The sequence below is a fragment of the Rattus norvegicus genome, chromosome 20, assembly GCF_021556685.1.
Source record: "Rattus norvegicus strain SHRSP/BbbUtx chromosome 20, alternate assembly SHRSP_T2T, whole genome shotgun sequence".
Lineage (NCBI taxonomy): Eukaryota > Metazoa > Chordata > Mammalia > Rodentia > Muridae > Rattus > Rattus norvegicus.
In genome coordinates this window covers 44,623,891-44,649,154 of record NC_141553.1, presented here as the reverse complement: position 1 = coordinate 44,649,154, position 25,264 = coordinate 44,623,891, and the positions used below count along the sequence as shown (strand labels likewise).

Genomic DNA, 25,264 nt, shown 5'->3' with positions numbered 1-25,264 from the left:
TCTTGAAATATCCACAGAGACGTTTATAATGTCTTCAGTTTTTGAAACATTAGAGAACATAATAGGCAATGGTGTGAGAGACCATGGTGGGTTGGGGGATGGCTGGAAGTGTGCAGGGAGCTCAACACCTGGTAGGCATGCTCACCACAGATGCACAGTCAGCACCATCCTGAATTTCTACCCTGGCCACCTATCAGTCCTATTCCTACTTCATAGGAATACCAACTGTTACCTCGCCCAGCTTATGACCTTCAAGAAAACGGTTCAGGGTTTTGTCTTGATGTGGTTATTTTTATATAGGAAACTGTACACACACACACACACACACACACACACACACACACACACACAAACACACCAAGAGACAGAAAGACAAAGGAGAGAGAGAGAGAGAGAGAGAGAGAGAGAGAGAGAGAGAGAATGAGCTATCTATGACTCAGTAATAATTTTCTTCTCTAGTGATTATCCTATCTCCAAACTCGTCCAAGGACACCAAGTAATAGGAATTAATGCAACTACATATTAAGAATAATATTATAGCCAGTAATGTGTGCTATCTCTATGGCAGGTATTTCAACTTCAACTCTTGTCCTTTCCTTTTCAATAAAACCAACTAACAGCATACCCTTGACTCATCTATTAAGCAGACTCAAATTCTTAAATAAGATGACAAATGTATATAGCATTTTGGTTTGGGGTGGTATTTATATAGAGACATAATCACTTAGATATTAATATTATATTAATGTGCATAACTCACTAATTATTGTTAAAGTGATAGTCTGACCCATGGGACTTGATGCTACACAGAAGGAATCATCTACTTGTATCTCTGACACAATCTGACATCTAACGATATACATAGACTCAATGCTAGAAAAATACATTTTTTGTGATATGAAACGTATTTTATATAATTTGTCACATTGTAAGTTATCAATATGGCAAAAGCCCTTTCTGAAACAACAGAGGAAAAAGAGGCTTATTGCAATTCTTTATATTAGGAGGCATAGAAGACAGGCCATCTAAGTGTATCCTCTGTAGTATGTTAACGAAGGGCAACTGGATGGATCCTCTGTAGTCTGTCAAGACAGGACAGTTGGGTGGGTTCTCTATACTGTAGGAAGCTGAGGTAGCAGCCCCTCATATCCTCATGAACCAGAAAGTAAACACATAGACCAGAACCAGAACCAGGTATAAGGTATAATCTTCAAGATCTGCCCCAGTGACCTACTTCTGTTACTTAAACAACATGTTGTAAAGGTTCCACAACCCTCCAAAGCAGCACCACTAGCTAGGTGTCAAGTGTTCAAACACACACATTATGGGGGAGTGCTTTACATGTCACTGAGGAGAGGAGTGGCTACAGATAACAGAGGAACTGATGGTGATGCTCAAGAGGCTAAGAACCCAATTCAACCATCGTTTTCCTTGGCGTATGCCTCCTCCGAGCTGTTCAGCACAAGGAAGCTGATGCCATCTTGGTGACTAGTTCTACCAATGGATCCCTTAAGAAAGGTTACTTATGTTTTTGCCTCTAACAGAGTACGGTTTTAATTCTCTGGTGTTGCTGTGACATCATAGTGTGGCACTTTCTCCTAAGCATCACTGCCTAACTTCCGACTTCTTTGTCAGACTCCAGTTGGAGTCACAATGATAGCAAGAGATAGAAACTAGTCAGGCAAGTACAGAGACTTCTTGTTCTTGATCAGAAATGTCCTTCATTCTATCCTGACTAGAGGCCAGAGATTGAATCTTTCATTTCTTGTTCTTTATTTTATTTTTCTCCCTTTACACAGTCTAAATGAGCTTTAGTGCTTGGAAACTCTACCTGATGAGGCCAAAACTCCAAATATGAACATGAGTCCATGAACATCATACATGGGACAAATGAACTGGCTGGCCGATGCCACTCTAGTTTTTCTCATAAATTTTATAAAAAAAAAAGACCATTTTCCTCCCATTTCAACAGGAAAATAATTGCAGTGTCAGACTACAAATGCTAAGTGTTCCTCAAAAACTCAAACATCTCTATAGGAAGTTTTATGTTGCTATTTTTCAATTTATACACATTAAATGTCTTACTCTAATATTTAAACTGGGTTGAGGTAAATGAAAATTAAACTATGACAAATAAAATTGTTCATGCAGCAAATTAATGTTTAATAAGACATTTGTAGCATTAATTACAGATATCAAAAAGAAGAATGATTAAAAAAAAAAAAAAAAACCTCAAGCCTATTACCTCCTGTGGACAGCCAAAAATTGTTAGGCTTCAAAGAAAGAAAATTATAAGACATAGCAGAAACCACTGGGAAAATAAAAGAGGACAATGGACAGAAACAACACAAAAAAACTACTTCAAAATCTTTAAGAAAAGTGACAAACTGTAGGAAAAATTACAAAGTCAAGGAAGAGATGATCATTATCGGGAATCATACAGGAAGCTTCTCATGAAGACCCTTCCAGCATCCCATGTGAAAGGAACATATGCCCTAAACAGACATGTTTGCCAATGTAGGGTGGCAATTAAAATGAAAATGAAAAATTATCCAGAAGAGGAAACTACCATGAAGAGATATAGATAATATGAACAGTAATATAAACTTTAAGAAAATTGAACTTCTAAGGTAAAATGTGTTAAGACATACCTGAGTTAACCAAGACCAAAAAAAAAAAAAAAAGAACAGCATAATGTCTAATATTAGAATTAAAGATGTCACCAGTACTGAATTTAGGAATATCCAAAGTATCAAACAAAGCCTATAAACAAATCCACCCAAACAATTAGGTGAATCCATTAAGTAAGCTGTTAGTACCCATCACAGGCTACTCCCCACCCCCCCTTTTTTAGATTTATTTATTTATGTCTATGAGTACTCTATCTGCATGTACACCTGTATGCCAGAAGAGGACATCAGATCACACTATAGATGATTGTGAGCCACCATGTGATTGCTGTGAATTGAACCCAGGACATTTGGAAGAGCAGCCAGGGCCCTTAACCACTAAGCCGTATCTCCAGGCCCCACCCCACAAGTTAATCTTCTGGGACTTTCTAGACCATGACCTATCAATAATCAAACATACTTGTAGTGGGAACTTGGGCTTCTAAATACAGAAATGTTGTGTGAATGGGGTTTATCATCATCGTCATCATCATCATCATCAACATCAACATCACCACCACCACCACCACCACCACCACCACCACCACCATCATCATCATCATCATCATCATCATCATCATCATCATTGTTTCAAGGAGTGGGATATAGAGCTGCTTCAGATTGTCCACAGAAGCAAACTATGATTAATGTTGTACTCCAGCAAGGGCATGATTTTGCTAGCTGTAAATAGTTTATGTTTAGAATTCTAGGTCTTGAGATGATATAAAAATGTCAGAGCCCTGAGAGGCTGCAGCAGCTGCTTCCCCTGCTGCTACTATTCTTGCTGGTTGCTGGCTGCTGGCTGCTGGCTGCTGGCTGCTGGCTGCTGGCTGCTGGCTGCTGGCTGCTGGCTGCTGGCTGCTGGCTGCTGGCTGCCGACTGCTGGCTGCCGGTTCCTGGTTTCTGACTGCCAGTTGCTGGTTGCTGGTTGCTGGGTGCTGGTTGCTGGTTGCTGGTTGCTGGTTGCTGGTTGCTGGTTGCTGGTTGCTGGCTGCTGGTTGCTGGTTGGAGATATCCTGACAAAAATATTGGACTTCACCAAAGAAATCCATGTCCCTAAACAGCAGGAAGTAGTACAATGGTATTGATGCCCCCATTTCCATTCTCACCTTCTTTCTCGCCTTCATAGAGTTTGGGGAGTGAGAGGTTGAAAGGGATAAATGTTTAGGATGGTGGTAGGGAAAAGAACCCAATAAAGTCGTCAAAAAGTACAGTTATGCATACTAATGAAATTCCAGTATTCTCAATGTTTGAGTCCGTCTTGGTCCCTAACAAGAATATTTACTTGCATTCCTTTCCCATTTCTCTTCCTCTCTCTTTCTCCTTCTTTCATTTCCACTCTCTCTGTCCCACTTTCTCACCTACTTGCTTAGGCTCACTATGTCTGGTGTCTTTCCACGTGACTCACATATGGCAGGCATGTCTCTCTACTCTGGTCTGCATCATGAATAGGAAAAATTCATATTCCTAGCTGGATGTCATTTTCAAAGCCTTTCAATATACTGAAAGAGAAACTTAACTCATCTTCACTTACAGCCCAATTTTCTTGGTAAAATCTACAAATCAATTTTTAAAAAGAAGTAATCCCACTTTTTTTTTACAATCTTTTATATGAAATACAGAGTGTACTTCCTCAGTTCAACATATAAAACCAACACCTTCTAGAACCCAAAGCATGTAAAGATAAATAAAACTGGAAGTTGTACTGAGTTTTTTTTTTCAGTACATGGATTCAAATATCCTCCAGAGAGTTCTAGAATCTGAGCCCTGTGTTGCAAAAAGAATCACAGGGGATTTTTTTTCTAATTGCATAAGAGCAGTTCAACTTATTCATTTTATTATTTCTTTTATTTCCTACCCTACTTGAAATCCAATATCCATTTTAAATTTACATTGATTCTTAACAGATACTCAATTTTCACTGGAAATCCTTAGCCCTCTTTAAATTTTATAAATTGTATAATTGAAATACTAAACTTACATTCCCAACCTTTTCTGAACAAATGTGAAATCTTCTCTAATCATTAAATTGCATGTCATGTCCATTGTTAAGTTTAAATTTAAAGTTTGTGAAATTGGATAAAATTAAAAGCTCCATATCTCAGTCATACAAATTACATTTAAATGCTTGGTAGTTACAAGGAGACTGGCAGGATACCCGCTTGCACAGTGCAGAATGGGAGGCATAGTTAGATCATGGTAAGATCATCAACCTCGTTAAGGTCTCTGTCTTCATTTCATATAGATGCCAATGCTTACGTATAATCTGACTCATTGTCTTCATACTGAATCTTTGAACCAGAAGTAGAAGATAAAAATGTATCTGCTCTATGTGTAATTCACTTTTGATGAATTTTCATGGTAAAATAATTTAACCTCTTATTATTTTTTAATAAAGTGATTCTTTAACTCTTCCTGATGATACAATGATGTGGTAACATAAAATACTGCTTTTATCGTTTTCGACTACTGAGAAAAGAACAGCCTCTGATACTAAAATAAAATGTTCATGTCAAATAAAGTCCAAAATGACAAAGAATAACTTCATGTAGCATTTGAATATTTCTAGTCACAAACAACAGAGCATCTATTTCTAATATGCATCAGTTCCTTCAGAGGTCAATGACATAATTGTTAAAAATTATAATTTCCTTTTCATCATGTCAACAACATAAAAAAAATCCAACTTCTACTTTAAATTCCTCATCCTAGAAATAATTGAATTGCACACCAATTTAACACAAATTCTAATAATACCATATTCTGATGTTTTCTAAGGAAGAAGATAGATAAAACAAGAGAACAATGGTCTAAACATAAAGGAATGGAGGTGATTCATGTAGAAAGTCACAAATGGCCCAAGTACGAGAATTTTTAGTTGAATATTTAGACACAAATGGGACATCAATATCACAGTATCTTCCTAAGTCTCAGGAACTGTTAAAGAAGAAAGTGAGTAAAGATTATAAAGTGTCTTCTGGACATGATATGGCCATAGCACTCACGAATTTACATACTGTGGTTGCCTACACAAGACCTGTCAAGACTAGTTAAGGTTAGTCACCATTCTAGTACACTGTGAAAAGATTCTTAAGACCCAATCATACCTGAGGAGCTGTGGACAGTCAATAGCTTTTGGAAAAAGAATAGTTTTTTTTAAAGGTGTGGCTTCTATTTTTTCTACCATGCTCCATGAGCAAATACAAACGGTCAACACAAGTTGGAATCAATAGATTTAAAGTGGGCACTGGGTTGTCAACAAGAGGAGGTAGGGTAGATCTGGGAGGAGTTAGGGGAGACATTGATATAGTTGCTGCCATCTGTAACCTCGTTTTTATCCACCTCACCATTTTGTTCCCAGAAATAATGACTCTGAGACTTTTTACATATGAGGAAAAGGCTAGGCCAATAGCTTGGGCCTGTTCCCCAGACTAGCTCATAATTTAATATCCTATACGTTCCATTTTATGAATGCCACGTGACTGGTTACCTGGTCCTCAGTTTCATGCAACAATCTTTCTCTGTCTCTGGGGCGAATTTTTCTGCCCCTCATTCTATCTCAGCATATTCTTTCTCTCTCTCTCTCTCTCTCTCTCTCTCTCTCTCTCTCTCCCTCCCTCCCTCCCTCCCTCCCTCCCTCCCTCTCTCTCTCTCTCTCTCTCTCTCTGTGCCAGATGGTCCACCTTCTAATCCTGCCTTAGCACACTGGCATTTTTATTGATAAAATAAAATAAATAATTCTGGAAGATTTCTTCTTCCTCTGAGAAATCAGTATCTTTCATTTCAAACACACTGCACAAAGGGCTCATAAAATTCCTCAGTAAGTAAGGCAATACTGAGAACACCAGCTTACTTTAAAACAAACACATACTAGATCTTACTTTTCTCTGCCTAGCACCATTGATGCTGGGAGAAGTCATAATACCATTCAGGTGCTAGACCCTCCTGCAGAAAGTAATTAAAAACAAATAAACCAATTACCAACAGGGAGATCCTATTATCTGTTAGATGTAGGGGCTCTGGAGGCAGAGGGAGAGGAAGGACCTGTGCCGTCAACACAGAATGAATGCATTAAGGCCAAATCACTAAGGAGGGAAGAGATGATGTTTAAAGTAGTGATTCGTTTTTATGGAAATGGAGTTTGAGGATGTATTGCTCCATAAAGTGTAATCAACAACAACTATTCTGGCTCTTTGTCTTGAGATATTTCTTCTTAGGAAGGCACAAACCCTCCCTTTCACCAGGATGGTAAAGTAACTGAATCTGAGTTTGTGTGACTCAGGTAAAATATCTGTCAAATCATGGGCCCAGTTTTGACACACATGGATGTTGATTAAGCACACTCAGTGCGTAACCAGCATTTTACTGTGTGACATCAAACTGAACTCATCTTTTGAATCTTGGGTAGATTTGCTTACCAAGCCTGCAGTGAAGAAAGCTGGTGTTTCAGTTTGGGTCGTGGCAGAAGTTAATCCAAAAACCGTTGTGCTTTTTCCATTTCCACCGCTTCTCCTCCAGGTTTTGGCAGCGATGTGAACTGATGTGAGCCCAGTGCACAATACATGCTGCTGGCATTGGATCCCCATGGACTGGCACTGACTCAGTAACAGCAGCTCTAAGCACTGAGCAGGGAAATAAATGGAATCAGACAGGGTTCCACCAAGCTCAGCCACCGCCAAGGAAGCAGGGATTTGAAGGATTTATCTGGGTTACTGAAACAGAAAACAGATTGATTTGGTTTATTAAGCCTCGTTTCCAATCAGGAAAACAAGGAGCTTTGAAAGAGTTGGAAAGTAATTTTATTTCTAGAAACTTTAAACTTATCGTTCCAAGACAAAATTACTATAAATTAGTTTGAGAAATATATGCATATAAAATGTTAAGTCAAATGTACATTAAAGGTGTAAATATTGGTATTTACGATGAGATGGAATAGCCCTATTTTAATATTTGTAAATATATACATATGCTTATAAAGCATGTAATATTTAATGTTACATGTGTGTGTATATTTATGTATGAATTTTAAATAACTAAATTTTAGCTCCTATTTGTAAACTGTGGAAATTTTTTACTGAGTGCAAAACCAAGATATGGAAATATATTTCCTAGCGTTAAAAGTCCATAGTCTACTTTGGCAGTCACTAAGGTCATCTCTGTACTCTGGCCACAGTGTCTAGATATTTTTATAATCTTACAACACATTTTAGAAGTATTGGTGAAATAATTTAATTCCCAGTCCTATAATATTGTGTGCAGAAAAACACAGCATAAAATCTTACTTTACAATAGGTGGGTAAATAGCAAGTTATAATGAGAATAAAAAACAAGGAAGATTAAATATTTATTTTATCTATCTCCACCTACAGTCCAGTTAAAGCTGTCATTTTTGACAGCATCTAGTAACTAGTTTTGCTTGACTCTATTCCTTGCAACTTAGGGCATTCATGTTTGACATTGTATGCAGGCTTTATAGTACAATAGGAATAATTTTTAAATATGCTCAACAAGACGCCAGCAAGCACAACAGACAGCCATCTACCATTATCTTTCTTGGCAGTTTAGATTTGAAACTGCTAAGGACTGTTCCTCCCTGAAGCCCATGCTAAGTCGGCCTTGTCAGGTGTGATGTTCCTTGTCTGGATTGCAGCTCCAGCAGCTGCCCATTACCCTGCCTATCAGTTGTCTTAAATGCAGTAAATGAATGCAGTCCTTCAAGGCACACTATCCCAGCTCCACTCCATTCTTAGAGGCTCTCACTCAGACTGCAAGAACTACTTAAATTCAACAGTCAGTAAACTCTTATTACTATGTTAGCCCTCTTTTTTGATTTCTACCTAGGTCCTCAGCTACCTTTCTTGGATGACTGAAGTCGCCTTCAAGTGATTCTGTCCCAGATTTGTTCTAAGGTTGTTACATGACATGGTTCCGAAGCTTTTAAAAGTTTCCACTGAGAAGTGATGTCTGTCCCATCTCCTGTGAGTTCGGTTTCCTTGTAGTACAGTAGAAGCGAAGATGTGAAAATTCTGTGACTAGAACGCAGCAGGTGGGGAACTTTTGCCTTGTATTTAATAATTTACTTAATTATTTTTGGACTACTCATAGTAGTCTACTGTATAACAAAGTGCATTACTTGGCCATGTTATCAAGAAGTTTCAAATTACATGTAGAGGATGTGTCAGTCATAACAGCAAAGAACACCAGGTAATCTTAAGTTTTGAAGTTCTTCCAGATCAGGCTCCACATAGGATACTGAAGAAGCGTCAAGACTCATGAGCAAACCAGGCTGGTCCACCATTAGATTTTCCTAAGACAGAACAAGCCATCCCAATAGAACCCTGTCGAAACTCTTCTTCATTGGTCAAACATAGTTAAGAACCCTGGTCTTCTTATATCTTTCTTCGTTTCATTTCTATCATCCACTCTGTGAATTTTGTTCCTTAAAGAAAGAAAAGTCTCATGGAAGAGTATCTTCTCCTCCACCAACATCATCGTTTTCCAGATTAGCTTATTCAACTGATAGGTTTTTCTTATTATCCACCCATTCTCCACAGCAACTGAATGACCTCTCCTAACTCAAACCTTTCCGTAACATCCACAAGCACTTTCAATGGTGTTCACCTGAAATGAAGACCTTAACAAGGCTGATGATACAGGCGCGATCTAACCACACCTCCCATTCTACACGGTGCAACAAGCCTTTCCATTCTCCTTGGGTCTACTGAGCATTTAAATATGAGTTGTGTGACTGAGGCACTGAGCTTTTAATTTTATCCAGTTTTACAAGCTAAACTTAAATTTGACAATGGATGTACAATTTAGTGATTGGAAAGATTTTGGGTTCAGGACAGGGTGGGCATATGAATTTATTTTTCATCTCTAAAGTTTGTGAGACTTAAATAGGGCCAATAATTCCAAATAAAAATCTAGTATCCTGATAGGGGTACATTGTAAACTTACCATGAAAACTAGGATTCAAAGAAGAGGTAACAAAAAATTAGGAGAGTGGATGTATATGGTAATAATACTTTGATTATTTTAAGTCAAATGAAACACTTAAAAATTGATATTTTACTTTCTCAAATGTTGCTACTAGAAAATATTATGCTACATGAATGGCTGTCATATTTGTATTTGACTATATTGCCTTTCCTCTGTTTTAGGGCAGAAGGGTCTCTCTTCTCAGACCCTGCTTACTCGTAGATTCACCCATGCTTCAGTCATCACAAGACATTTGCATACGCTGGTTGGTATTTCCACATTTGCTCAAAGTTGCATTTTCCTTACAAAAAAATACGTACTCCCTCCTTCTCTTCAGTAAATTCCACCCTCCTTTGGTCTCACAACCCATCAGTGTTCAAATTTGTAGCATGTGGCACAGTAACAATCTTATGACTACATACTTACTTAATAAATCACATATGCTCTTATCAAAAGAAACTCACAATAAAATATGAAACTCTCAGCATCAGTGAAGGAAGCGACCACACTGCTTCTCACGTGACTTCCACAGCATCAGCCTCATCAATAATGCAGAAGATGGGATCAAAGCCTGTCAAAGAGGGGCAGAAGGGGGACTTTGTATTTTTAAAAAATCAACAAAAATGGCATGAGCATTTTGCTAATTGATTTCAATATGTAATTGATAAACGGATGGCAACATCATTTCCCCCAAGAAAAACAAATAATCTTGTGTTAAATAATATGAATTATGTTTATCCCCATCTCGATTCAAATAAACAAGACTCAAAAAATGATTTATTCATTAGGCTCTGCACAATTGCTAGAGGATTACTCCTATTCTAATACTAGACTGGCTACTTCCCCAAATACTTGCTGTTTGAATCTTCCTGGGTTATTTCTGCTCCAGAAGTCTGGTGTTCTGGGGATGTGTTTTATTTTGGCACTTGGGCCTGGTCCAGACAGCCCCTGCTCCAGTTGTTGGGAGCTAAAAGAAGACCAAGATGCATGTTTGTTCCCTGTGGGCAGGGATCTTATATCTAGTATATGCTTGCTCTTTGCTTGGTGGTTCAGTGTCTACGAGCCCCCAAAGGTCCAGGTTAATTGATTCTGTTGGTTTCTAATGGAGTCTCTATTCCTGTTGGGTCCCTCAGTCCTTCCCACAGCTCTTCCACAAGACTCTCTGAGCTCTGCCTAATGTTTGGTTGTGGGTCTTTGCATCTGTTTCCGTCTTCTCATGGGTGGAGCTTTCAGGGGACACTTATATTGAGCTCCCGCCTGGAGGCATAGCAGAATATGATTAATACTGTCAGGGTTTAGTTCTTGATGGGTCTCAAGTTGGGTCAATCATTGGTTAGCCAGTCCCTTAGTCTATCTTCCATCATTGTCTCACAGATCTTGAAGGAAGAACACATTTTTTTTTATTAACTTGAGTATTTCTTATTTACATTTCGAGTGTTATTCCCTTTCCCGGTTTCCGAGCAAACATCCCCCAGCACCTCCCCCTCCCATTCTATATGGGTGTTCCCCTCCCCATCCTCCCCCCATTGCCACCCTCCCCCCACAATCACGTTCACTGGGGGTTCAGTCTTAGCAGGACCCAGGGCTTCCCCTGCCACTGGTGATCTTACTAGGATATTCATTGCTACCTATGAGGTCAGAGTCCAGGGTCAGTCCATGTATAGTCTTTAGGTAGTGGCTTAGTCCCTGGAAGCTCTGGTTGCTTGGCATTATTGTTCATATAGGGTCTCGAGCCCCTTCAAGCTCTTCCAGTCCTTTCTCTGATTCCTTCAACGGGGTTCCTGTTCTCAGTTCAGTGGTTTGTTGCTGGCGTTCGCCTCTGTATTTGCTGTATTCTGGCTGTGTCTCTCAGGAGAAAAGACCATCTCTGCATCCCATTTAACTATGGAAATACTAGAGACATAAGTGTAAGTTCAGTAACTTGATGGCATCCTGAAAATTACCTTAATATGTAATCCTCACAAACTACTTTAGTTTATATATACAACAATATATCCACACATACACACATACAAACACACATGCACATATGCAGAGATCCACACATACAACTATATTCCCATTCTTATGCATCCAGCATTACAATCATGCGCATAACAGCATTCAGACATAAACACAAATGCAGATGCATATGTAAGAGCACACATCCATATGTATTCAGCCCTATTCCTACATGTATGCACATATGCAAAGCTGCACACACAGAACTTCTATTTATGGTTAGATAATATAGTTAAGGAAGAATGAGATTTAAGTGACATTGTACACTTAAATATAGCTGCTTTTTTCTCTAACTTGGCCTTTTAAAACCATGAAAATAATTTATATGTTTAATTTTAATAAGGTAATAGGTAGCTCAAGGGAAATTTAACTATTATACTCTTCTCTTTCTATTAAAAATGTATTTTAAAATAAAAGCTATTATAGTATTTGGTAGCAGGACACAATCACACATATTCAAATACACAAATATACACATACACATGCACACACTTAGATTATCAACTAGTACATTTTGATAAAATATGATAAATATTAGGAAAATGTTTTTTAAAAGTTTAGGCTAATGTCAACCTGAGAAAGTAAAATTAGAAACTGTATTTCTCAGTATTTTTATCCAAACCAATTGGCATTTGGATTTTATGTTCCATTAAGAACACATAAACTCTTAAAGTAGTTTACTTAATCATGTGAACTGCCAAGGCAGTAAAGTCACCAGTAAAAGATGTTTCAAAGAATGAAACAGATGTAGCAACCTTATAAAATAAACAAACATGCATCACAGAATCAGGAAAAGGGTGCTCCATTATTGTTAAAATTTTAACCAGGCAAATTTTAAACAATCAAATGTGCAAACGCACATATAAAGACTATTCCACTCCAGATTGATGATGGCATTACTAAATCATGGTAACGGCACTTCCTGATAGGATGGGCCAGGGTCTTCTGGGAAATTAGAGTCCTATTACACATAGCCAAGTGCACATTACTAGCTGTTGGGAGGAGGTGCCAGGGTTATAAACGTCTCATATGTCCTGTACTCCATTAGATAAGGATATTAAACCCTCTGATCAATAAGACACCATGAAGCTATTATGGTCATTGGCAGTTAAAACAGACCCAAACACCAGTGTGACCCACGAAAAGTATGTTTTTCCTACCTTTGGGTATCAGACGTAGCTGCATTCTCAATCAGGATGTTTGAGTTTTGTCCTCCACTAGAAAGATGCAAAGCTTCATTTGCATACCCTTCCTGGTGCCTGCAACATGAGTGCTTGAAGTAGGGATGTCAGGTGGGCCTGATTTATGTCACGTTAAGGGAGCCTGGTAATTTCAGATCTTGTAATGGGGTTTTCATTCTTCTAGCTACATAATGCATGCAAACATTATCCTGATGCCTTTAAAAAAAAACTTGTCAAAATGCATGGGGAGAAGCAAATGTAGTATATGTCTCCCTCCTGTAGACTGCAGCCGGGAGGAGAGCGGCTCACAGAGATTTCAACTGTGCATAATTATAAGTGCTCTGCAGCTAAGCACTGCCTACGGAGTGTCTGGAGAGGGCTGTGGTGAAGCACCATGACAGCACTGCTGCCTAATGTATTGTACACATACGCACACACATGGCATGATATCTGCATGGCTCCCCCTTGTCCTCACAGATCTAGCCACTTACCCAAGTTCCGCTTACTCTGTTTGCTCTTCTCAGAGCTCTGGTCCTCCACAGAGCAGCAATGAAGCAAGGGCTCAGATTTCTCTCTGTGGGTCTGGTGCTTAAATTCTCGTCTGGCCTTAGCAGTGGCATTTGATTAAGTGCAATTATAAGTCTGCCAAAACACTCCTGTTCTTTTTATAGAGAACCATCCTGAAGGGAGGAAGCTCCAGGAATATCAGCTCATCACTGCATGTGAATGCAAATTACCTTAGAAGCATTCAGGTGAGGCCACTGCCATAGGACTTGCAGACAATGGCATTCCCTAGTGCCCCAAGTGGTGCCGAGGGGTCAGAGATGCTCATCCTCCTGGCGTGGGTCCCCATATCACCATACGACGACAATGTTCAAGCTAGACTCCGAGAAATATGTAGCTACTTTGGGGATATAGAGCTCTCCAATGTAAATGACTGCATATACAATATATTAAATAAATTGCTGAGTTGAGAATTGCCCAAGACATAATAGAGGTAGATGGTATATGGGGTGAGGATAATGACCAAACTATCTAATTTTATCAAAAATTACAGAAAATAGAATTTGAGAAAGATACCAAGAAAGTAAATTTATTATAACTCATTCAGAAATGGAGGGAGTGGCTTGATAGCATTGTTAAGGCCCAGAGGCCCAAATCCATAAGAAAACCTCCAAAGACAGTAGGAAGACATGGGGACACTAGTGGATAAATAAGAGAACTAATTTTTGCAGCTTTGTCACATAAAAGATGGTGAAAATTAGCTGTTGCAGGTCCCTACTGTGGACCCCGAGGTTGTGTTCTTTACTAGCAAAACCTGTTTCTACTTGTGGTGTGCTCAGCCCTCGCATGCACCTTTAATCTAAGAGTTTTATACTTGAATACTATAAACAGAATTTCATAAAGTCAGGCCGCAGAGCAAGCAACCAGTTGACAGGGAGTGAACATAGAAAAACACCCCAGAGTATAAGCGAGAGTCAAGAGGACGGGTAGAGAGATTAACAGGGAGTAGAAGGAGGGACATTCAGTTTGAAGAGTATTTTGAGATGATGTGGGCAAGTAGCTTCCTTTGGAGACATCGGCTGGCTGTGGAGGAAGTTCAACTCGTTGCTCTCTCTTCCTGTCTGAGCTAGCAGCCTTTCACTGATACAGACTGGGTGGCTGTTGTGGGGGCTGCTAAAGCAGGACTCACTGTCTTCCTTTCGAACCCTGTTGTATACAAGTCTCCAAGACATACCTTGTTCCTGTGCCCTGAGACTATCAGAAGAGCGCTGATTTCATTAGCACCCAGACTGACCTCCGTTATCGGCCTTCAATAACTATATCACCTTCGAAATTGTTGATGAATTTTGTACCGTGTAGCTAGATGAACACTCATTGTTTGACCCCTGATTCGAACCTCATCCCATTGAATCCCCTGTCTGGGATCTTGGAAACTTTTCTTTATTCCTGAGTTTTTGTTTCCTTGTCTTTAAGACTGGAAAGATCAAATTAAGCTTAGGAGTCCAATGAAAGTTCAAGTTACGTAGTGGTCTTAGAAAGAGTCAGCTGAGCATCCAGCCCATGAACTGCTGCCCCATGATTGTTGTTCCTTCTCTCTCTATGCCTCCTCTGTGGTTTATCATGTAAGAAACAATGCAACAGTGATGGCATTTTCCCCAAACCTTTCTTCAGTGAGGTAGAAACAGCTCTAAGTAACAATGAATGAAGTCGAACATCTCAGAATTAGAGTCTGAAAAACAGTTTCCATAAGCATTACAGCTGTGCACCAGCTAATTATAGGGATACATTTGCAGACCTGCATTGCCAGACAATTCCAACCATTGTTCATACCAGAGTGATCTCGCACATCTGATGGTATAGTTTGCAACTAATATAGATATGCTAATATTGTATTGATCCTGCCGAGTGTTTTTGGTTTCTTGCAGTACTAAATGGCGCAGTGAATGGCAACACAGTGCTCTCTCTGTATCGAAACCTAAGTATTCATGGAGAGGTGCAGTAAGCATACGAGGAAGTAGAAATTCCTCAGTTCTTTGTCACCTTACAGGACCACAAACATAGTGATTGGTCAAAAGCTGTTGACCAAAGCTTCTCTATGGGTGCTGGATTTTACTTCAACGCAGAAAAGAAACTGAAAGATCTCCTCCCAAGACTGCATAACTAAATCATGAATTTTAAGTCATTAATCTTACAGATTGATTTTTAAAAAGGAATTCATTTCTATGGCCTTTGATACCTATTGCCTATCATTAGCTGAGAATAAAATGCCTCAAGGATGATCGGGACAGGAGAGGAAACAATACTCATGAGGGCAGAGCAGTAGACTAACAGAGGATAGGAGAACATTTATAAGGAGGAGATGATGATGGACACTTGAAAGACATCATTAATGATTTACCATATTCTTAAATGTCATATTACTGTATATCATTAATTATTTATATGTTAATGTCATATTACTTTACATTACATTATTAAAGATGGCTTCTCCTCTAATAAAAATGATGATACACAGACAAATAGGTGCATCATTGGCATTAGTTTTTTCCCACTTTGATACTTTGACTGGGAAACCTTGTTTGTCTGTGGCTTAGCAAATTAGATTTTGAGTCCTAGGCAATTGCTCTTTTTAACATGATCTCTCCAGATTCAAAACATTGGCTTGGTCTAGAGCCAGGGCACTTGAGTCTGCATTATAATCTTTCTATCTTTAAGCTAGATTTTCATTTCTAATATTAAAGCAAATAGGGTTCAAGTTGATCTTTAGTCCAGATGTCACAGATGTCAATGGAAACTGAAGAGATCATTCTTTTAGTCAGTACTAGATGAAGGCAGGCAAGACACCAGCAGGAAAACTGAGGACAAAGGTGCAAGGCTTACTTCTAAATGAATCTTTTTAAATCTCAGTTATCAAGGTAGGATTAAAAAAATATCATGGGAACAGAGGGCACCACACGTATCTAGGGGAGGGGATAGAAGTGTAAGATTTGGCATCTGGGATGGAAAGATGGCTTAACAGTTATGAACATTTGTTATTCTTGCACGGGACCCAGGTTCACTTTCCAACACCTTCATGGTGGTTCACAACTTCAGAAACTCCTAAAGCAGGGCATCTAATATTTTCTTTGACATCTGAGGGTACCAGGCACCCAAGTGATATACACGCAGACATGTAGACAAATCCCAGACATGGATAAAATAAAAATAAATCTAAAAACAAATGACATCTGTTGGACTGGAAATATTTTCTCAGTAGACTGATTTGTTTTCACTGTAGCTTACATAAATGGAGGCAGTTCTTAGAAATCTATAATTCACCTAAATCCTTGTTTTATTATTTAAATAGTTCCTTTCAGCTTAAAATTTTCACCACTATTTCAAAGCAAAGAATCAATTTCATTCGAGCTTATCTTCTTGATAAAGACATTATATCAACAATATTTCACAGTTCTCATGCACCATCACTGTTAACAAACACAAGAGGAGTAAGTATAGCAGGACCAGTGTAAAATCACTGCACATTGTCACTCAACATAGAGATGTTTGTCTACTTTATAAGCTAGGTCAAGTATCTATCCAGGGTGGCTTGCTTCTGAAGGAGTGAGTTCAATGCTATTTATGAACTGACAACAGCAGAATAGCTGAACAGAAGAGTAAAATCACAGCCTGCTTTGTTAGAACAAGCTCTGTTGTTTGAAGTTCTTTTGGTGAACCATCACTAAGGAAGTTAGATTCAAGATTTCTCACAGATAAAATTTAATTCTTCACAGGGAGAAATAGATCCTTTGCAAGCAAATTATAGGCAGCCTCGAATTGTTACCATATTGCTTCAATTAAAAAATAATAATGTCCTACTTAGTGCATGGTGAAGAACAAGAGAAAAAAATATTTCCATAATTTTATGCATGACTATATGACATACATGTGCACAAGTATGTATGTAGACATATGTGAGAATGTATAAGTACTTGCTTCCACATGCATGCAGAGGTCTAAGGTTGACCTTGAATGCCCTACGTTTTATTTTTCAAGACAGGGCCTCTCTCTAAACTTGAAGTTAGCCAGTTCTGGGAGTTCAGCTAGCTTCTGTCCTGTAAGAATTGTCTTTTGTGCCAGTACGAGAACCATTAGCATCCATGCCTAGCTTTCACATAGGGTCTACAGAATCTGACGCCATTCCTCGTGTTGGAGTAGCAAGTGCCTTATCTCTGATGTATCACTCCTAACAACCCATAACATTAAAATAAAATATGAGACCAAATGGATTATTTCATTGACTGAATAGTTGACTTTAAAAGGAAGTGCCTACACCCCCATGTTTAAATGCTTAGATTTTGGAATTCTTAGCTGTCTTTCCATATTTCCCTAAGGAAAGACTTCTGACTGACTTAGATATTTAGTTCAGCCATTTGTGCTGATAGTATTTCCTAGTCAGGGCCTTGCTTTTAGAAAGCCTCGTTTCTTCTAAGCTCACCCTGTCTAGGAGTCCTTCCTTCACGCCTATCATACAAGGAATCCTACTCCACAAATAATATAAGTCCCTTTATCCTATTTTGCACCTGGAAATCCAGAAAAGAAGAAATATAAGGTATTTTATGATCGAATCCAGAGAGATTGTATTTCCCAAATTTTTATTGTTGAGTAATTGGCTATATAGACACAATATGATGGGGAAGAAATGAAAGGGAGTTTTCTGGAGACAGGATGCTTTAGGAATAGGGGAACTTAGCTGTCTTGCATTCAATGCTTTCTTGTGTTGAAAAGTTAAAATCTCACAGTCAAAGGAAAACAAATAAGGGACTTAAATAAATTACCTGTCATTATCAAGCTATTAATTCAGTAAAGGGGGAAAATATTAAATCAAATGTATGTCATATATTAAGCTAAAAGTAAATAATGTTTAGCAAGCCTAATGATAATAAATTAGTGGTAATCACCAGTTAAGTAGAGCCACTTCTAGGCATAGATATATTCCTTCCTCTTTACGGACCACTGCTTGTGTTGATATGTATTCCTTAGTATTTTTAACAGCTGTGTGATATTCCACTGTGAAAATGTGCAGTGTTTTCTTAACTCATTCTTAGGTTGAGGGACATCTAGGTTGTCTCCATTTCTGGCTATTATGAGTAAAGCTGCTATGAACATAGATTAGCAAATGTCCTTTTAGTAGAATAGACAGTTCTTTGGACAAATTCCCAGGAGTGGTATAGCTGGTACTTGAAATTAGATCAATTCCCAATTTCTGAGAAACTTCCATATTGGTTTCCAAAGTGGTTAGGTAGGCATGCACTCCCACCAGCAACGGAGGCGTACTCTTGATCCACATCCTAGCCAATATGAGCTGTTACTCATATTTTTTATCTTAGCCATTGTGACAGATGTAAGAAAAATCTCAAAGTGATTTTTTTAATCTGAATTACCCTAATGGCTAAGGATACTGAACATTTCTTTAAGTGTTTTCAGTCATTTGAGATTCTTCTGTTGAGAATTATCTGTTCAGATGTGTACCTGTCCCCGCCCCCATTGGGTTCTTTAGTTTGTTAAAGTCTAATGGTTTGAGTTCTTTATCTATTTTGGATGTTAGCCCTTTTTCAGATATGAAATCAGTGGAGATCTTTTCACATTTTGTAGGCTGCCATTTTGTCCTTTTGTTGGTTTACTTTGCCTTATAGGAGCTTTACAGTTTCATGTGTTCCCATAGTCAATTTTAGTGTCTATACTATTAGTTTTCTGATCAGGAAGTTGTCTACTGTGACAAGGTATTCAAGGCAACTATTCCACACTTTATCTTTGAACAGATTCAATGTATCTAATTTTATGATGAAGACTATGATGGTTTGTATCTGCTTTGGGCCAGGACATGGCACTATTTTAATGTATGGCCTTATTGGAATAAGTGTGTCACTGTGGCTGTGGACTTGAATACCCTAGTCCTAGCTGCCTGGAAGTGAGTGTTCTGCTAGCAGCCTTCAGATGAAGATGTAGAATCCTGAGCTTCTCCTGTACCATGCCTGCTTGGATGCTGTTTGTTCCCACCTTGATGATAATGGACTGAAACTCTGACCCTGTAAGTCAGGCCCAACTAAATGTTCTTCCTGTATGCGTTGGCTTGGCCATGGTGTCTGTTCACAGCAGTAAAACTCTAGGACAAAGACTTTGATCCACTTAGGCTTGAGGTTTTGTGTGGTTTCATGATAGAAATGGATCTATTTGCATTCTTCTACATGCAGACATTCATTTAGACCAGCACCATTTTTCCATTGTATATCTCTGGCTTCTTTATTAACAATCAGGTTCTACAGGTGTGTGGATTTACATCTGGGTCTTCAATTTTATTGTATTGATCAAATTGTCTTTTTTTATGTCAACACCATGAGGGATTTATTACTATAGCTCTTTGGTAGAGCTTATGATGAGGAATAGTAACACCTCTGAAAGTTCTTTGTCGTTCAGGATGGGTTTAGCAATCCTGGGTTTTTGCTTTTGCAAAACTTCCTGTTAAATATTGTTCTTTCCATGTCTGTAAAGAACTATGTTAAAATTTTGATGGGAATTGCTTTGAATCTGTAGATAGCTTTTGATAAAATTGCCATATTTACTGTGTTAATTCTACCATTACCTGAGCATGGGGGAGCTTTCTATCTTCTGATATCTCCATCAAATTCTTTTTGTCAAAGATTTGTAGTATTTGTCATTCAGGACTTTCACTTGCTTGGTTAAAGTTATCCAAAGATGTTTTATATTATTTGTGGCTGTTGTGAAGGGTGTTGTTTCTCTGATTTTTTTTTCTCAGCCCATTTGTCATTTGTATATAGGAGAGCTATTATTCTTTTTGGTTAAACTCCAGCCACTTCATTTAATGTGTTTATTAACTGTAAGAGTTTGGTAGAAATTTGGGGATCGCTTTTGTATATTATCATCTATGAATAGCATTATTTTTGCTTCTCTCTTTCCAATTTGTATCCTCTTCATCTTCTTTAGTTGTCTCATTGCTCTAACTAGGACTTCAAGTACAATATTGGATAGATAGGGAAAGAGTGGACAGCCTTGTCTTATTCTGATTTTAGCAAAATTGATTTGAGTTTTGTTCCATTTAATATGATGTTGGCTATAGGTTTCCTGTAAATTGCCTTTATTATGTTTAGTTTAGGCAGGGCCCTTGTATCTCTGATCTCTCCAAGACTTTTATCATGAAGGGATGTTGAATTTTTATCAAAGGCCTTTTCCACATCTAATGAGATGATTATGTGCTTCTTTTTTCCCTTCAGAATGTGTTTATATGGTGGATTACATTAATGGATTTTTGTATGTTGAACCACCTCTCCATTCCTGGGATGAAGCCTACTTGAACATGATGGATGATAGTTTTATATTTTCTTAGATTCAGATTGTGTTATTTGATTGGGTATTTTTGCATCAATGTTCAAGAGAAGAATGTGTCTGTAACTCTCTCCTTTTTAAAAAATTTTTTTACATGGTTCATGTATTAATTGTGACCTCCTAAAACGAGTTTCGCAATTTTCCTTCAACTGAACATGCAACAAAATGCAATAGGACTAGACAGAAACCCTTATATTAAGGCTGGAAGAGGTACCCCAGTAGGAAGAAAAGGGTCCCAGGAATAGGCAAAAGAATCAGGGGCATCCCATTTCCATTGTTAAGAGGCTTTCAAAAACACCAAGTTAAACAACCTCAATAAGTATGCAGATGGCAGATCATAAACCTCTGCTAGATTTATGATTATGGTTAACGCTTCTGTGAACTCCCTAAGAGCCCTGCTTAGTTGATTCTCCTGGCTGTGTTCGTCTAGGGACCTTGACCCTCAGTTCCTAAAATCCTTTCTCCTCTCTTTTCTATGGGGTTCTATGAGTTCCACCTAATGTTTGCCTGTGGACCTCTCTATCCTTTCCCATTAGTTTCTGGAGACCCCAAACAAAATACAGACAAATAATGTCTTTCAAACAATTTATATATTACTCTGTAAGTGTAAACGCTCTCTCTCTCTCTCTCTCTCTCTCTCTCTCTCTCTCTCTCTCTCTCTGAGTGTGTGTGTGTGTGTGTGTGTGTGTGTGTGTGTGTGTTTGTGGGTAGGTGGGGTGCAAGTGTATGTCTGACTGTCTGATGAGTGTTTGTTGTGGTGATAGAAATTGACTCATAGCCTTGAGCATGCTTAGAAAGAATTCTACTACTGAGCTCTGAGTCCAAATTCTTTTAAATTACCAGTGGCAAAGACATTTTCAAATGAGCAAATAATTTCAAGCTAACTATTGCAAAGAAAATACAATTAACAAATATCTTCGTCTAGCTTCATTGTTTTTTCCAGTAGGAAACATCCACCTTTCATTACTGTATATATGTTAGTTAGGTCTTTCCCCAGGCATTTATTGCTGGTCTGTGGATAGACATAAATTATAAATCACAAATTCATCCAAACATAATTTTGTCAGCATCTTGAAGTCAACATGAAATGAATACTAATTGGATTTGCTCAAGCTTGAACACTGAACAGTTAAATCTACTCATTTCATTACTTTGATAGATTTTGTTGCATTGCATCTATCAATCCATGTAACACTCGAATTTTCTGGATGGCGTCTTCTTGAAACCTAAGTTGCTTTTTGAGATGTATTTCAGCATTTCATTTGCACAGGTTACCATTCTGGTAGTACAACCGTAATTAATGGTCTTTATAATTAACCTAAATACATGTGATTATAGGATTTTTAATCTGTAATTACACTGCCTAATTAGAAAATGATGATGCCAAATGAAATAATTATGAAAGGTGATGAATTTAAATAAAATCTATGCTAAAATATTCTTTGTTTACTTAGAAGAACATGTGATTAGCAAAATTACATAGTATTCTCTTCTTCCCAGTCATGTATATCTGAAGGAAAGCAAGTAACATGTATTCACTATGGATCGTTCCCTTCCAGGGCGGTAAAGCCACTCTCCCCACGAAGGTTGAAGAGAATGCATTTCACTCAGCACTGTGGTTGACAAGAATATGGAAGAGTTCACGTGAGATCTGATCCTCCTTGTCAAAGCAGCATGGCGGCTTTGCTAGAGTGGTACCACTTCTTTTGAATGCAGACATCCACCTTCCCTTAAAACTCCTAGGTGAAATAGTAAATAATACTACTGGGTCTAAAGAAAGAAGAGTAAATGCTATTTGCATTGGCTTTTATGAAAGAAATTACTGTATTTGTTTTATTCGCGACTGTGTGTGTTTGTGTTGATGTATATATGCATGTTTATGTGTGCATCAAAGGGTTTTATTGCTATGAAAAGACAAAGTGACCACTGCAACTCTTCCAAGATGATGAAGACATTCTTCCCAAGAAGGTTCAAGAGATTTAAATGGTGTTGACTTGCAGTTCAGAGTTTTGGTCTATTATTGCCACAGGACACGTGTAAGCATGCAGGCAGACATAGTGCTGGAGAGGTGGCTGGGAGTTCTATATCCAGATCTGAAAGCAACAGAACAGATTTGAGCTTCTGAGACCTCAAAACCCATTTCCACAGTGACAGGCCACACCTATTCCAAAAAGTTCCTCACCCCCTACTATTCTCATATCCTATGACCAAGCATTCAAACACTTGAGTATATGGGGGCTATTCCTATTTAAACAATGCAGGGTGCATGCATGTTTCTATGTAAGTGTTCTTGTAGAAGCCAGATGTTAACACCGCATATCTTTCTCAACTCTCCGAATCTTAGTTTTTGACACAGGGATGCTTGGTGAACTTGTAGCTCCCTGATTCAGTGAGGTTGGTAGAGCCTCTTCTGCCTCTCTCCACTTCCCCAGTGTGTCTGCTTACACTTTTTTATTTGTTTGCTTTTCAATGTGTGTACTTAGTACATAGCAAAATTTTAGCTGCTGTCCTACTTTTGCTTTGGTGGTTCTCAACAAATGCCCTGACAAAAAGCAATGTTGGTAAGAAATGGGTTTATTCCAATGTATGGTTCCAGATTGTAGTCCATCATAGAAGAAGGGTAGAAGCTTCATTCTATTAATTATATCCACAGCAACAACAAAAACAAATAAATGGATGATCTTGTGGTCCAGCTTTCTTTATTCTTATACATTCCATGGCCCTGGACCAGGGAATGGTGTCACACACTTTCAGGCTGAGTCTTCCCAAATAAATTGAGACAACTGAGACAATCTCCCAACAAACGTGCCAGCAGGGCAACCTGTTTTGAAATTCCTCATCCAGACTCTCTTTCTAGGTAGTTCTAGGCTTTGTTTATTTGTTTGATTTCTGGTTTACAAGCTACCCATCACACCCACTGAGCCATTTCCCTAGCCCAGTTTCTGCATTCATGACAGCTTTCCCACAGCAGAGAGCATCAACCAAATGTGGTGACAGTGAAGGCGAGGGTTGCTTCACATAGCCAGGCTAGACCAAAAACATATATGAGCTCCTGTCTTCCTTGTGTAAAAGTTTACGTTTACTAGTCTAAATTCCTTGGACAATCCCATGTACTTGAGAACTGAATATGGACGAGTTCTTAAGGAGCTGAGAAAGTTAGGAAATGAAACACTTGTTTTGTAGCTTTAACTAGAATCCACAACTGTTGCACTATGGGATTAAATCATTTCCAGTGCACTCCCTTTTGAATGATTGAAATTGTCCCAGAGAAGTGTTCGCCGTGCTGAAATGTACCTCATTACACATACACCTCTTCTGGAAATCACTGAGTCCTGACCCTGTGTTCTCTTATTATTTTTCCTTCGTTATTTTGGTGAAGTCTTCTTCACCAGGTTGAGAGTACTTGGAGAACAGAGGAAACAAAATTTGTTCTCTTTTCTAGTATATACTCATGCCTTTGTTATGCTACGCAACCAATAAAAAAGAATTTATTGAATAGTTAATGAGTGAGAGGTCCTTAGATGGGCAAATCTCATCAAAATATGCCCTTATTTTCAATTTACAACCAGTCCTCAAAGTCAGAAACACAAGGCAACAAAATGGTAATTCGTAAATTCTATTTGAATGAATAGTTTTTCTTCTACCCAAAATTATCTTGTTCCTGAAAGGAATTTCTTAAATATGTCAAGCAAACTAAATTTTCATAAACTTAAAATCTGAGCAAAATCTTCTAAGTGAAATTATCAATACATGTTCTACAGGAAGTGAGCACACATATCAGTATAACAATATGAAAGTTAGTCATTCAGAAAAGATGTTGCTCAATGTTTCGTAGCATCTCTCTTCCTGAGTCAATTATGATGTCACAAATAATACCTTGAATCAGATGCACGTGCACTCATGGGCAGTGGTGGTTGTATCTCCCAGTGTCCTGTTCTCAAGATGCAAAGCGGATCCAAAACTAAATGAGTATGGGTTAATCATCCCACAAGAGGTTAGTAAGTTCACCACGGAGAGCCACTGAAAATAGCTTCAGCTGCTTTCTTCAATGTGTTGATAAAATCTGATCTTGAGACTTAATGCTCATTAATTCCAACACATCTCCATGTCTTAATTTCTACTTCTTTCAACATTTTTTATGACAGAAGGAGTTGATCCTATACTAACTGAAGAAAAGCTGCTGCCAAGAATACCTCATCACATAGGGGCATTGTCTGGTTCTTCCAGAAACTGGACTGCATCTATAGGTGGGCAATACCTTCTCATCATATCATTTTGTTGCCACATTCAGGAAATAAAACATCTAGATGGTCTTGATGTCTCAGGGATGCTGTCTGAATGCTTGACCCTCAGATATCCTCCATAGTGTGAGCACTGTTGCTGTCTAGTGGCAAAGCACTCAGATGTTACCTAGAGACACATTCAGGGAAGTATGCGCTCTACCACCTTTGACTTTCTGCAGAATTGGACAGCAATAAAACAAGGAAACAAGTAGGAAAAATAGTCTAAACACTATCTTCTTTCAATGACTATACATATAAATATCGT

General features: G+C 38.3%; 1 protein-coding gene across 10 annotated transcripts in view; it reads right to left on the bottom strand.

Moving 5' to 3' along the window:
- Positions 1 to 2,144: 2,144 nt before the first annotated feature.
- The window catches only part of LOC147998712 (uncharacterized), a 184,257-nt gene continuing 161,137 nt past the window's right edge, over positions 2,145 to 25,264 (bottom strand). For 4 of the 10 annotated variants that reach the window (XR_015646031.1, XR_015646029.1, XR_015646022.1 and 1 more), the window contains one exon: positions 19,621 to 22,809. Coding sequence is in view for 2 of the 10 variants with exons in the window: in XM_087598798.1 (XP_087454924.1) it covers positions 3,368 to 3,685; positions 7,088 to 7,255 (486 nt within the window). In the remaining 8 variants the exon portion in view is untranslated. Of the gene's footprint in view, positions 3,686 to 7,087; positions 7,382 to 8,522; positions 9,109 to 10,114; positions 10,222 to 19,620; positions 22,810 to 25,264 lie in introns of those variants that run through there. The other 6 variants (XM_087598798.1, XM_087598797.1, XR_015646027.1 and 3 more) reach the window with 6 other exon arrangements.